The sequence below is a fragment of the Empidonax traillii genome, unplaced genomic scaffold, assembly GCF_003031625.1.
Source record: "Empidonax traillii isolate 1590-97213 ecotype Southwest subspecies unplaced genomic scaffold, ASM303162v1 scaffold132:size1788729, whole genome shotgun sequence".
Taxonomy (NCBI): Eukaryota; Metazoa; Chordata; class Aves; order Passeriformes; family Tyrannidae; genus Empidonax; species Empidonax traillii.
Window position 1 is genome coordinate 572,763 of NW_020955325.1, and position 14,587 is coordinate 587,349.

Genomic DNA, 14,587 nt, shown 5'->3' on the forward strand with positions numbered 1-14,587 from the left:
ACTGGCTTTGCATGAAATCTAGAGATAGAGTAATGACTACAAGAAGCAATCGTGACACTTGTTAGACTGCACCCATTCTGATAAAGCACAAACTTTATATTTCCAGAGCATGCATTACACGGGTCAGAGTTAGAGAGTTAGTGATGGTGCATTAGAAAACAACTCCAAAGTATACAACCAGGTTCTTGGATGTAAACCAGGCAGCAGTGGTAGGTGTAGTGAAGATTTATTTCAGCATATCAAACTGGAGAGACTGATGCTGTAACACAGTGTACAGTTTGGGAAATCATATGGGTAAACCGAAGAAAATGAGAAGGGGCATGGGAAATTGAGGGCCAGAGGAAGTAACTTGCATTGAAAGTTTCTATTTGGCTAGAATACAGAAGATTAAGAAATCAGCTTGAAGAGACAGCACAAAATCTATATTAAAACATCAGGTTGTAGAGCCTCATTCTTGTTGAGGAACACGTAACATGGCTGGAATCTAGCAGCCTAGAAATCTGGAAGGTTCAAATCAAATATAAATTGGAATCGCTCACCAGTGTACACCCATGTGAGATAACTTACCTACAGAAATAAGCCATTCTTCCTTTAGAGCAGTGAGAAGTAAAGTTTTACTTCAGATATTATCAGCATTTCCTGAACAATACTTCATTCTTTTTCCTTTCAGTCGTCTCCCTACATTCTAGCACAGCTTCTGTATCAGCAGTCCTTCCTTCCAGAACAACAGCCCTAATCAGACAATATCCAAAGACCAACTTGCACCGTGTGAAGCAATACAAGATGTCAATAGGCTTTTCAGAAGCCATTTAATAGCCTATTGCATCACTCTGTACAGGACACAGTACAGTTCCTAGTTGTCCTGGCTTTACTTTAGCAGCCCTTGGAACATGTCTAAACAGACTGGTTGGCTGTGCTCCAGCACTGATCTGGGCATCAATGGGTAGCCCCAGATAAAGCAGCTGTATTTCGGTTTTCCCCATCTAGTTCCACCCCAAGCAACCCCTTATTACACTGTACTCAAAAGCACTCTGAACACAAGAATAACTTATAGAAGAATGTTGGGTTCCTGAATTAAGTGCTTGACCTGTCAAATGAAGTGTTCACAGGTAACCTACCAGAAGCTTGATGAAAATACCCATTAAACCTGACACATTACACATACTTACAATTTAACACGTCTTTAACAGGGAGAAGTAAACCTGCTTCAACATACTTTGCTCTCATCCAAATATACCAGTTTCACTTCCTGCTGTGCTTACCAGCAATTGCTTGGATTGCAGTAAAATCTGACCTCCTTGAACTGTAGTTCAGCAACACCTGTGTGCTAAAAGCTGATGTAGATCACCACTATCCTAGATCAAACTCAGCAGTGAGTCCATTTAAAGTTCATGTTGCTACTTCAAGCATGTGAGGAAGACAGGAAAGGGCGAAAAATGCACACCAAGATGTAGACACAAAGAGAATGCTTCAAAGTAGACGTATTTATTACAAAATTTAATTCCAAATTCTACCTCACTTTCAATTATCACCTGTACAAAACACATTTATAGCTCAAGGGAACATTCTCCCATCCACACTGTATGATACAATAATTGCACTGTAGTTAGAGGACATTCAGTTCGTGGACAGATGCGCACTCGCACACACAGACAGGATTAGTAAAAAAGGTTCAGGATACAGCACAGAATTACAAAGGAACCCCTCTCACTGCTGCTACAAACTCTTGTTCAGCCAGGGGCAAGTTCTCCAAGGATGGCTCCAAACAGTGACTCTTGTAAAACACAATAACTTCACTTGGCAAAGTTTTAGGAACAATTACAAATTCAGCAGCAGTGGTATCTGTGCTAATATATCACCACCTCAGATATTATTTGTGACAATCATAGCCCTTGACATTCAAGTAAAGAGCATAAAAAAGTTTAAAAAGTGAAGCAACTCACAACCCACCACGCAACCAAGGTCTTAGTACTTTAAAGAAGACAGAGATTATTTTCAGTCCTGACTGCTTGCAGCACAGTTCCCCGCTGAAAACAGCAAGTATGCTATGGAAGTGGTGTTCTTATCCTCAGCCTTCCTTTCCCAGCAGGAAAGAGCCTTATGTTCTAACAGTCCATACACTTTTGCTTTCATGACACACTTGCCCATGTGTGGGGTCACTTGCTGTAAAGGGGTAAAAAAAAAAAAATCTTACCTACATTCCCCAGCTGGCAGAGACATAGGGCACTGCTAAGGAGATTTTCACATTGCCAGCAGGATCCTGAGAGGAGGAGACAGGGCTTGTGCACAGAGTGCCACTTGAGAGGGTAAGTCACTCAAGCAAAGTGTGGAAGGGAAGGTGCTAGGTGTGGCAGTGGAGAATTTCAGGTAAATGCCCGTGTTTCTGAGTTAAGAGTTGCTCCCTTGAAAATGATTCTCAGAGGGATTCAGGAGGAACAGGAGGGAACTGTCAAGTAAAACATTTGTTTATCTTTCCATAACAAGGTTCTGGTTTTCTTCTCAGATTACAGGTATTCCTTCACTCAGGATACTACAAGATGTCCTGTCCTACCCCTTGTTCAGGCACCCGTATGAAATGGATGCACAGCCTAAAAACTGGAGAAAGCAAAGACATGTACTTCAGGCATACTTGAAGAAGCAGAAGGAAGGAGGAAGATATAAAAAGGGAGATCCTGTCAATGCCCTTTGTGCCTCAATCAGCCTTTCCAATCAAGATGCAAAAAGAAAACCCTATACAGACAAGAGAGTGGTGTTGGCTCTAATACCCATAGGGCCGGAAACAATGGTGGTGGGCAGTGATGACACTAAGTCCTCCACCTGGAACCAAGAGCAACATTGACACAGAAATCTGAGTTCAAATCCTCCTCACAGTCACATCCCTGCATCATAGAATGAGTAGTCCAGTTCCTGGAAATAAGCCAGTCCCTCCTGCTACAATAGATATGTGCGTATTGATGTCCTGAATTGACTGTTAACAGAAACCTTTTAAGATGGATGGATTGTCTAGGATAAAGCTAGATGAGCCTAGGGGCCCTCTACCTATCCTTCAAAGACTGAGGAGTTGAAAATATTTTACACGAAAAAAGAATTTGAAGCAGGGAACGTGGCAGCCTGCAGCTTTTTGTGATTTGAATCCATGGATACAATTTGATGAAATACTTTATCAGAGATAAAAGGAGCCCTGTCTGGCAAAGTTCAAAGAGAGCAGCTGCTCCAGAGAACTGCATCTTCTGGCCTCAGAAAGCACCGTGAGCAATTTTCCACATGACTGGGGAAGAAGACTAATAAGCAGTCCTCAAAACAAAACCTGAACTCATTCTACAAGCACAGCTGGAAAAGCTGAACTGAAGCAGCCCAAATTCCATCCAGAAAGCAAAGAGTGCCCTATACCCATTGCCTCATGTTCGTACCACTCAGACATTTTAAGACAGTCAGTAAGGGAATCCCTTATGTATTTTATTGACCTCACAAAATATCAGTTACTATTATGTTCCACCTATGGCCTGACAGGTTTTAAGAAGCAATATTGAAGGTCAAATATAAAAAAAAAAAAAATCATATTTTTCTCTTGAAAGAAGACAGACGTACATACATCAATCTACACTTACTTGAAAACCCAACACTTGGAGTCCACACCGTACAGAGGAAACATCTGCTCTCTACACTTCAATATAGATCTTTCAATCTTTTTACCACCAGATTACAAAAGAAAAAAAGTTCTGCTGGAATTTGCTCCCTCTTGTGGAATAGGGAGATTTTTTTTCACTGTATGCCTCCATCCCCTTACCAGCACACAAGACCTAAGAAACAGATTGGTCTCAATGTCACTCTAATGCTTTCAGAGAATTTCTGAAACACCAATCCTAAAGAAAAATAAACCTTTGTGTGTATTGAAACAGAAGCTGGGCTTGTGCACAGGAAGGTGGGATGGGAGCATGACATTTGCCACCTTTAGCACTCAGTTACCAATCCACATCCAAAAGATGATTAGTGATAAAGGGTGGAGGGACCCTGGCCAAGCAACAGACTGGTTCATCTTCTTCAGGCAACTCCTACAAAGCTGACCCCTTCAAAACAAGTGGACAAATCAAGGTTACTAACTCAATTTTTGCATTCCCACAGATTTAATCTGATGAATTAAGAGTTTTAGAAACTGTCATTCCAAAATGCTCACGTTTCTTAGGGGTTTTTTGTTGTTAATGCTAAGGAAAAAAAACTTTGCACTTTTAATCATAGCTTTTATCAGCTCTTTTGGCAAATCTTCCCCATGAAAATGGGACTACCCTAGGGAAAGCTCAGATTCAGGACAGCAAAGTATTAATAATCTCACCAAGAGTAGAAGATGCTGAACCCCATTGCTACAAACGCAGCATTGCACTGTCTGCCTTCCACATTGCCAACAGTTAACAATTTGCAGCTGCTGTCAGATAAAGCAGGATCTGAAGAAGTTTGCAGCCTTCTCCCTCTTCCTTCTTGCCTACATAATACCACAGTGAGCCCCTGGCTCATGCAGGTAGGAGCACTTCCTGCAATAACAAGGGGAAAAGAATCATCAAATCCAGTAGCTAATGACTTCCCACCGTACGTGACCAGCAGGTGATTAACTCAAAACCTTTGGAATCAAAAGCACAGGTCCATCCCATTTGAGGTGGTATCTATAGCAGTCAGCTTCTGGAGAGATGTGACAGACCAAGCCAGAGCCTTACAACAGCAAGCAGCTGCCTTACTGAACAATGCTATGGATCTCTATTGAAGGGGAATGAAAGCAAGTCTGACTGGAATCTAGTACCCCCCACAGATCAACTATGCTAATGCAGCCCTTCTGTGTGGTAGAAAATACATCAGAATTCAAGATTTGCTAAGAGAAATAAATGCACAACTCATATTTAAAGGCAGACACACTCACCTGTAGTTTTGATGAAAGGCTGTGAAGCAGAACAAGAACTCTGAAATGAAAGGCTTGAGTTCATTGAAACATACACAAAAGAGTTTCAAATGAGTTTCTTGAGACAGGAACACAGGTGGGGTCTAAGTGTCATTCATGCTGGATGCTACAAAGTAGGAACTTGAACTGTGACAAGAAATTGAAACTGGGTGAAGAGTAGAAGTTGGAATAAAAGGAACATCTACAAAAATAGACCTAACACAGAACAAAGGCACCTGATAAACAGAATTCTGCTTCCTTTGAAGGGGTGGATTCAACATTCAATGGCTCTTGACACTTAACGGACAAAGAATTTTTGCTTGGCCTCACATTTCCTTCAATACAGTAATCTGATGTCCAGCAATCTATGAGAGAGAAGTTTTTCCATATGGAAATATAGTGAGCAGATACCTTGGCACCAGCAGTCAATTTTGCAGATGCCACATTCATTAAGATGAAGCCTTCCCCTAAAAGCACAGGTACTGGCACTGAAATAGCTGGGATCAAAAGCTGAATGACAGCTATCTGTAAAATTTCCAAGCTATCATTTCAGTCTCTAGTACACCCTCATGCTGGTCTCCACAGCATACTGGGGCTGAAAATAAATCACCTGTCATTTCCACTGTCATTTCCTTGGCAGTTTCAGACAGAACTGAAAAGAAGCTACAAAGTGCTGAGTTGGAACAGTCTGGCTCTGGAAACACGCCTGTTAGGTAACTGTTTAAATGATTAAAGGAGACCAGAAAGCAAAGCAGTATACAGGGCTAAACAACTTCCATCTCTGTGTGCAGAAGGCCTGGGAGACAGGCAAGGCACGGTGGCTCAGGAGATTTCAAGCAGACTCCTTTCAGTCAAATTCTAAAAAATCAGAGTCAGAACAAAAGAACTGCAGACAGCCAGAGCAGGGTAGAACGGAGGTCCCCCTATACTTACAGGATGCTTTCAGAAACCTCACCAAAAGAAAGGTTGTTAATCATGATAGAAGTCCTAAGGTCTCAGACATTGCCTGGCTTTCCAACTATAATGGTGCTTAGATTACAAGAAGGAAGACACACACGGGTGTCCATGCAACCACGGACAACCTCCAGCTTCTACTCCTCTGACTGCTGGAATGCCACTGCTGTTTGACTGGTATATATTGCTCAAAAGAATTGACATCTAAGCAGCCAGTTGTCCATGAATATAACCTAAGGATTCAGGACATGATTCTTTTAATTTAAGGGGACCTTCTCACCCTCTGCATCTTCCAATGCAGGCAGTGCAAATGAATGCCAAAACAACAGGGCTACCTATATCCAGAGTTCTCCAGAGAGGGCATTTTACAGTCACATGTCTTCAAAGCACCAGAATCAGCCTGACATACAGCAGATCTCCTGCTTCTCATCCACTGTTCCCAGGCTTCCCTTGTTGGCTCTAGAACTCCCAGGAGTCCATCCACCGGAGCCCTGCCATGGGGCTGCTAGGGTCGGAGGCCATAGGTCCTATCATCCCATAGGACAGAGGATGGAAGAGGTAGAAGCTGTGGAAAGAAATCAAAAGCCCATCAAGGACTGCAGTTTTCAGTTTCAAGAACTTTGCAGCAGATTAGTCCATAGAGATGTCCTATGGAATCTTTGTCTTTGGGTTGCACTAAGCTCCACTAGGGACCTTCTAATCTCTGCTGAACACAATATATACATAGCAAACAGTTTTATAACACATGGTATTTTCTCTTAGAAACCAACAGTTTTGGAGAAAAGCCAGCTGATAAAACCTACAGCAATGAAAAATTTGCCTGTATTTGAGGAATACGGCACCATCATCGGGACTAGAACCAGAAGCCACTGAATCTGGGGATTGGAGGAAAATAAGAGTGTTCACACTGCGTGCTGGGACAAAACATTCCCAGCAATGGAAAAAATGTTCTATAAAGCATTACTGGGACACAGATGCTGAATCTCATCAAAATTGAGGGTTTCAGATTGAGGTTGAGGATGTCTGACAAATTCAGGAGAGAAGAAAGATACCCAAGGCTAAGGAAAATTAACAGGCAATAAAGTTTGAGACAGCAGCTATTACACATTCATGAAAAGTTAAGCTTTTAGCACTCACCTGTACAGGATAAGCAGAACCAGTGCCAGGAACCCCCCTCCATATACTTTTCTAGCTGTAGTGCTGGGTGACAAGAACCCAGCACAAAACTTCAGTAGTGAGTCCCAGGTGATTCCTAGAAGGAAGAGGTAGGAGTCAGGGGAAGAACAGAGCTGCTGTGTTCACAGACTGGGCTGATGAAGCTCTGTTAACACCAGAAGATCATTCAATTTTTAAATTAATTTATCTTGGTAACCTTCAAAACTACTGAGATTGTTTTGTATCAGCAGAAGGTTCTTTTTTTCCCTACCTTTACATTTGAATAAATGCAAATGAGATCTGAGCCTAAGATCCTAAGTTGGTGGGAAAATTACCAAGACCAAATTATAAATATACATGACAGAAAAGTCGGGAAAGCAAACAAAGGGAAGCAATTTGTACAAAAGCATATATAAACAATGAAACAGCAGAGAATGGGAATCCCGTCTCTAAATTTAAATGCCCTAAACACTAGACATGACTGCCTTTTCAGGGTAGTAAAAAAACAAACAAACAAACAAACAATCTGGCACTGCAAGGTGCTTTATGAAAAACATTTTGAATTAGTCAATGTTTTCAAGCACTTTGCACAAGCAAGCAGAAAGTCTAAATAAAAATAATAAACTTTTTAATCTGCAAACATTAAATTTAATGGAATTTCACCTGTTTTCCCACCTTGTCTTCTCCTAGACTCTAGTATTTACCTGTCAACATGCTGGAAAAAAGCATGGCAGGAAAGTAGTGGTGAAAGTAGAGAACTCGTCCCATCATAAAAAAAGGGAGGTAATGAAGAAGCCAACCCAGTGTGATCTGCCCTCCACCACGTAGCACGACTCTGGACAGTTCTGGAACACAAGTATACAGACCAGAGAAAAACTCAGCTACAGTTCCTATCTGCAAACCTTAATACACCAAATAAACTCAACTGAAGATCTTTGCAGGAAGTCATGTATTGGTCTGAAATTGCTTCAAGCCTCTGCAACATCCTGTCTGTATTCTTTACAAACATACTGTAAGGTAAACATACGCAGGTAATGGCCAGTCTCTTCGCGAACGAAGAACCGGGGAAGGTCTTTCCACCTTCCAGCCTGCGCATTGGATTTTTTAGGTGAGACACAGTGTGCGCGGAACTGAGCCCACCCTTTAATCNTGAGGTCCTCAGGACGTAGATGGATTGCCTTACAGGGCTAGCGAGCTCCATCTGCCCGGGGAGTGTCCTAACCGGGAATCGAACCCAGATCTCAGCGTTGACAACGCTGTGGTTTAGCCACTGCACCACCAGGGGCACTCACATACGCAGGTATTCTTCCCAAGAATACTAAGGCAATGAAAGGATTAAAATAAAGGTTTATTTCAGATGCAAGGACCACTTTTTTTATAATGCAGCATGCATTGGATCTTCAAGGGCAAAAGGTGAGTTCCCACCCCCTCAGGGCCACCTTTATCCTCTCTGTTTCTGCACCGCCTTCCCAAGGAGGCTTTGTGCATGTCTGCAAACATGTTATCTCTCTGCATACCACAGAGAGAGATATCTTGCTCACAGCTTTTCCCTGTAACTTTCTCTGAAATGCAGAAGGAAGGAAAAAAAAAAGCCCCCTAACCCATTTGAAAAGGCATTTTGCAGTTTTTCTAAGCAAAACAAGTTCTAGCTTTCCATTACAAACTCTTGTGCAATTGCACCTATCCCTACACATACAAACACTCCTCAGGAGAACAGTTATCAAAGAAGATGCAGAGACATAAGTCTCAAGGGACTGGCAGGAGGTTGATTATCCTGCATGTTAAGACCAAACATGCAGTTTCTCAGGGCATACATCAGACTAATCAGGTCATTGCAATTACTGATGTTTTTTCTTCTGTCTGCAATGAGACTATGAGCCATCCAGATTATTACTTTGCCTGGAAAGAAATGTTGCCTAGCTTTCAGAGCCTGGGGAAGAGAGTGAGAGGTTTAGTGTATGTATACAGCTTAGCCAATAATTTATTCGATAATTGAGTAGTTTCCCATCACGTTTTAGAATTCACTTCCCACAAGGAAATCTACAAAATGAAGCAACCGTTGAAGTAAGCTGGAATGGTCAAAATATGACTTATAAGGGTTTGTGAATAGCTCTATCTCTACAACGATCCAAAAAAGGACCTTTGTATCTCTTGCATTTGTCATTTGCTTTGCAAAAAGATCGGGAACATTTCTCATTTTAAAACGCTGTGCATACTACAGTAATACAGAGAACATGCAAACCTTCATAGCTGGAGATTGATCCAACTATCCTTATCCCTTACAGCATTTCTGTTGAAGATCTGTACTGTTCACTATTAAGCTATTTAACATAGGAAGATCCCAATCTTTTCCTTGCGGACCCTGCTCAATAATTCATGCTCAGTGGTTTCCCACCTTGGACATACAAAGTCCTGCCATCCATACACTTTTCATGTGCCTGCAAAAGGCATTTATGAAAAGGAAGACTGACCTCACCTTTGAGTTCAGATGTCAGTTGGACACCTCTCTTCAGTGCCACTGCAGTGCAAATTGATATCAGAAAATATAACCCCATAGTGACCAGATTTAGCCACCAAATCACCTACACAGGAAAGAAAAGAAAGATTTGCGACTTTATGGTGGACACATGCGTGTGAGAGGAAATGAAAAGGTACATGCAAACATTAAGAGTACAATAAGAGAGGCAGTCCAAGAGGAGGAGAAGGAAGAGAAACACTGTCGCTAGAAGTAGCAAGACTAAGCTAAAATTTGTTACAGGCATTGACTTGGAACCTCCCACTCCAACTTACTGGGTTTCCCAGCAAATAGACACGATAATCAGTCTCATTGACACCAGAAAAACGCAAGCCCTGAGGAAAGAGAGCAGAAGGGAGTAAAATAAATATTCATCAGTCCAATTGCATCTTCAATGCAATTAAGAGGTGCTATGCTTCTAGAGACACTGCAAAAGCACTTGAAAAAAGAAAAGAAGGTGGACTAATCAATATACCTGGTAATTGATGGGCCAGTGCCAAGGTTTGGATGTAACTTCATTGTCCTTTGGTTTGAGGCCGCTGTTTCCCTACAGATAAGTCAACATAAAATTTACATGAGCAGGCAGTTATGCTGCAACACCTGTCCAGAAATGTCTGTGCACACAAATATACATCAACACTCTTCCTGAGTGAAAGCTCTTTTCTGACTTACATAAACACATCATCTTCCACAGAAGGGAATGCAATGAAGAAAATTAATGTTTTACTATTATTGTGCAAGTAAAAATGTTCTTTATGCACAATAAGAGGCAGTATTCTCTCATTTCTCCAGCTTTTCTGTCACTGGGGACACATGTTGCACCAGCAAGACCTTTATTCATTAAGAGACTACTGTGACAGGTTTCCTTCCACTATGAAAAAAACAAGCTTCAGAAAGATTATTTCCATGGAAACTCATGCAGGTGCTTCCTTACCTGAGACACATTATCACTGATTGCCATGGAAACACTTTACAATAACACTTTACAAGCATTAACAATAATTTCCTTGACTACTTTCCTTCTCTTAAAAATCTGAGAAGACCTTTACAAACAATAGCAAAGAAAACATTGGACTCCTTTCTCAGAATAGTAACTTCTCATTCTTCCGATGAAGGATTAAGGAGCTGGAAGCAGAAGGGCTGTGGCCAAGAGCACAGAGAACAATCATAGAGAAAAGACTGCAAGAGCAGTTCACCTTGAAAATATTGAATCTGCTCTTTTTTTTTTTTTAATATTCAGAGATAAAGAAGAAATCAGAAATCACAGCACCTTGATGAACTTTAAAAAAAAAAATCAATCCAAACACTTACTGTTCTCCTAAATGTCTGTTTAGCTTATTTTTCTGACTTTGACCACAGTAACATCCTCCTCCCTAAAAAATACTATTTTAAATTTAAAACCTTCCAGGAAGGTAAGTAAAGTATGACATAACTAGGCTGTAGCCAGATCACACCAACAGCAGAGCCAGGCATTAAGTCCAAGGCTTCCAAACTTGGACTTGGAAGAATTAGCTCCATTCCTTTTTCTAAGTATAAATTCAAGTAGGTTGCTCAGGCATGTAAATTCTGCCCTAGCTTGCAACCATCACCCAGATCTCTCAGAAAGTGCTATTTCTTTTTGATGCCAGAGAGAGGAGAAAGAAAACGATAACCTAGAATTAATGATATCCTACCCGGATCATAACCATGTGGGATTCTAGCAGAATTTCTGCAAAAGAAGGCTTCAAAACATCCAGGCTGATGTTGGGCACTGCAGGAAAAAGTGAGAAAAATAGATTAGACGTCTGTGTGGTTTACATTTATTTGCATCTTTCATAATAAACTAAATTCTCTCCTGCAACAAATCTGCTTCCAGGATCTCTTTTAATTCTCTGTGAAATTCATTCATATTCTAAACACAGAGGCTTGCAAGCAAAAGTATCCCCCAGTGAATTTTACAACTGATGTAGTCCTAGATTTCCTCCTTTACTTCCAGGAGCAAGAAAAAGAGATAGAACTCCATGAAATAAACAGATTTGTATTTCTGGCTGAAATTAGAGACATACTCTTCATAGGCTGCTGTTTATCTGTAAATGAGCCATACGTGTGGGAATGCATTACAACAGAACAAGAAATTCTACCAAGTCAAGAGCCCAGGATTTCTCTCCTTTGGTTTGCATACAGTTGCTCTCAAAGGATGAAGAACAGTAAGTTTTTTAATAACTCAGAACTCAGCCCAAGTCACCTGCAATTCATGGGATGAAAACTGTGTTGAATAACTTGGGCCAGATGAGGCTGTGAAACTCCTGGATGAAGCAGCAAGGCCCATCTGTCATCACTGGCAACCTCATATCTCTGTCACACACTATTCATTTCTTGATGGTACTGCAAACTGATTATTTAGCATGCCCCCAGTATGTGAGAGAAAAAAATACACCAGAACAGGGTGGATCCTAGACTTTTTAAAAAAATCATCGAAATACATATGACATACATCAATAACAACAATTCCCAATTAAACAAACAATGTTAAAAACTGCAGTGCTGCCCATGAAGATCTCAAAATCCTTAAAGAAGTCTATATACTTCCACTACATTTCAAGCATTATCACCAGCTTGCAGTACAAACAGTGAAACAGAAAAAGGTTCTGCAACTCTGCAATGGCCCAAGTTCAGCAAGTCTGCACTTAAGCTGGGAAAGAACACACAAATTCCAAATGCTGAATGCCAGTTATTGCCATCTGATAGCTCATCCCTTTCTTTAACAGCAAGCCAAGATGCACTCTCAAACTAAAAGGAAATAAATTACTTACACTTAGGGTTAATATGATCTTCAAAGTTCCAGAGGGAATTGGGAGAGTCCTTCAGGTACGGTGTGCAGGTGACTTCCACTTGTTCCCAACCCCTGAGGAACAGCAGAACAGTTCACCACCACCCCACAAGAACACTCAATATTTCCAGTTCATGTCTGATTTTTCCCCATTTAGCTTTATACTTCTCCACAACACCTACCATATATCGTATAACCTCAGCAATTGGATTCTTGCATGCTCTAAGAACCATGTAGAAATCAAAGCAGATTTGAAAGGCAGCCAACATCAAAATTCTACTGAATTTTACTGAACCATATTTCATCCATAGGTGGGATTTTTGAAAATGATGCACATTCATAACTAGCAACTACTTCAGTTCAACCTTTATAGTCCCTCCAGAAGAAAATCACCATCATTAATTTAAATGAATCCATGCCTACAACAATTGTATTACAGAAACAAAAGAATCACCTTAGGGGATACCAGTGACTGTTCTTTGTCTGTCACTCTATTTCTAGCAGGTCACATCAAAAACTTTGGGAGCAAGTGCATCAAACCCTGCAGTAATGTGACAGATTACCAAGGAATTTTCTATCATCACCACTAATTAATTAACCCATTAATTAATTATCTTACTTGGAAGAACAGTGATTACTACCCTTTAAATGAAAAAGAAATCTAAAAATCCAGTATACTCTAGCCACCTCTATTTGCAGTTAACAAGCATTTTTTCCCCTTAGCTCTTAGTATTGTCAATATTTTGTGGCAGTAACTTCCACTCACAAAGTAAGTTTTTGTTAGTGGGAAAAAAACCCAAATCACAACCTTTTTTGAATGCTCTTGACAGAGACTGACTTTTTTTTTCCTTTTAACCAAAGACATTATTTACATATGAGCTCACTTTTATGGTGAAGTCTAAATGGCACTTGCATTCCTGACCAGGCAGTCACCATAGGTACCTGCCTGCACTCCCTGTGATTCAGCATCCACAGGATTCCTTATAATCCAGGTTTACCATAACACAGTGAAGGGAAATCTAAGATAGCAGAAACAGAGGTAGCTCTGGAAACAGTAGCAACATCACTATACAGACTGCTGCTTCCAGATCCATGTTAGCATCCCCCCTAGTACAGCTCTGCACATATGGCAGCTTGCTTGCCTTAGTCTCGGTGTCTCTGCATATGTGTCATTTTAATGATGAAGATATATAATTCTAGGACATAAAAAATCCCGACCCCTGCTAAAAGCAGCTTGTAACCACTGCCCTTGCTTCAGATGTTGCATGCAAAAATGGCATAAGGTCTTCCAACCACAAGACAAATTAATACCAATAAAATTTTGATGATTATGGTATGGAACAGCATAAACTGCCCCAGTTTCTAGTGATTTCTGTGAACCCTAAGGATAAAATGGGACTTAAAGAACACGTCTGTCATCCCCTCCTGGCTATGTCCATGCCACTCCTGGATCTCTTAGTAAGGCATATTATTTTTCATAGCTGTATATCTTCACTGTAAAAGACTGCATAACCCTAACCCAGATCTTCCCCTCTGGTTATATTTTTAGTACGTGCTAGTTCCATTTTTATTCTTTTTAAAAAAGGGAGGAAATGTGGTTATTACTTAGTTTCAAAGCACCACTGAGTAAAGGAACATGTCACTCCAAGGCCTTGCAGGGGTGGAGGGGGATTACAAACTATTTACCATTTTGGCAGAGTCTTTCCAGAAGAGCCCAATATACACCCTGTGGCCACATGGATTAACCGGATCTGACTCCGTAGGACTTTGATGAGCTTCCCAGTCTTTCTGCCCACCACTTCAATCCGCCAGAAATCATTGGAGTCTCCTGTTCCATTCTATCATGCAAACATAGCATTGCAGAAAAAAAAAATCACAAAAACAGAAAAAAAGAAAAACAAACAAACAAAAACCCAAACCAAAAACAAACAACCCCCACCCCCAAACTAGAAAAGCTACAGAATTGAAGCACAGCAAACAGGAAATTCAGAAACTGGTGGCAAAGCTAAATAAACTAGCCCAGACTACTCTCACTGACACTTCACAGAAGAGATTTCCCATCAGGAGTTCATTTTAGACATGAGCAAGCATTCACAAATACATCTTTATCTTGCCAACTTGAATTCTTTTTCTTCCAATTCATACTTGACTGTGGCTCAGAATGACAGCACAAACAGGGGTAACTTGGCTGCTTCATAAAAGGGGTTTAAGCAACAGATCCTTGTGTTTG

General features: G+C 40.8%; 1 protein-coding gene across 1 annotated transcript in view; it reads right to left on the minus strand.

The window, feature by feature from the left end:
- Positions 1-1,165: 1,165 nt before the first annotated feature.
- The window catches only part of POMT2 (protein O-mannosyltransferase 2), a 28,886-nt gene continuing 15,464 nt past the window's right edge, over positions 1,166-14,587 (minus strand). Inside the window, exons 13-21 of the mRNA XM_027883685.1 lie at positions 14,044-14,195; positions 12,341-12,432; positions 11,222-11,298; positions 10,024-10,095; positions 9,824-9,883; positions 9,510-9,615; positions 7,738-7,878; positions 7,016-7,130; positions 1,166-6,443 (exon numbers count right to left, since the gene is read on the minus strand). Of these exons, the coding sequence (XP_027739486.1) occupies positions 6,338-6,443; positions 7,016-7,130; positions 7,738-7,878; positions 9,510-9,615; positions 9,824-9,883; positions 10,024-10,095; positions 11,222-11,298; positions 12,341-12,432; positions 14,044-14,195 (921 nt within the window). The 3' untranslated portion in view covers positions 1,166-6,337. The remainder of the gene's footprint in view (positions 6,444-7,015; positions 7,131-7,737; positions 7,879-9,509; positions 9,616-9,823; positions 9,884-10,023; positions 10,096-11,221; positions 11,299-12,340; positions 12,433-14,043; positions 14,196-14,587) is intronic.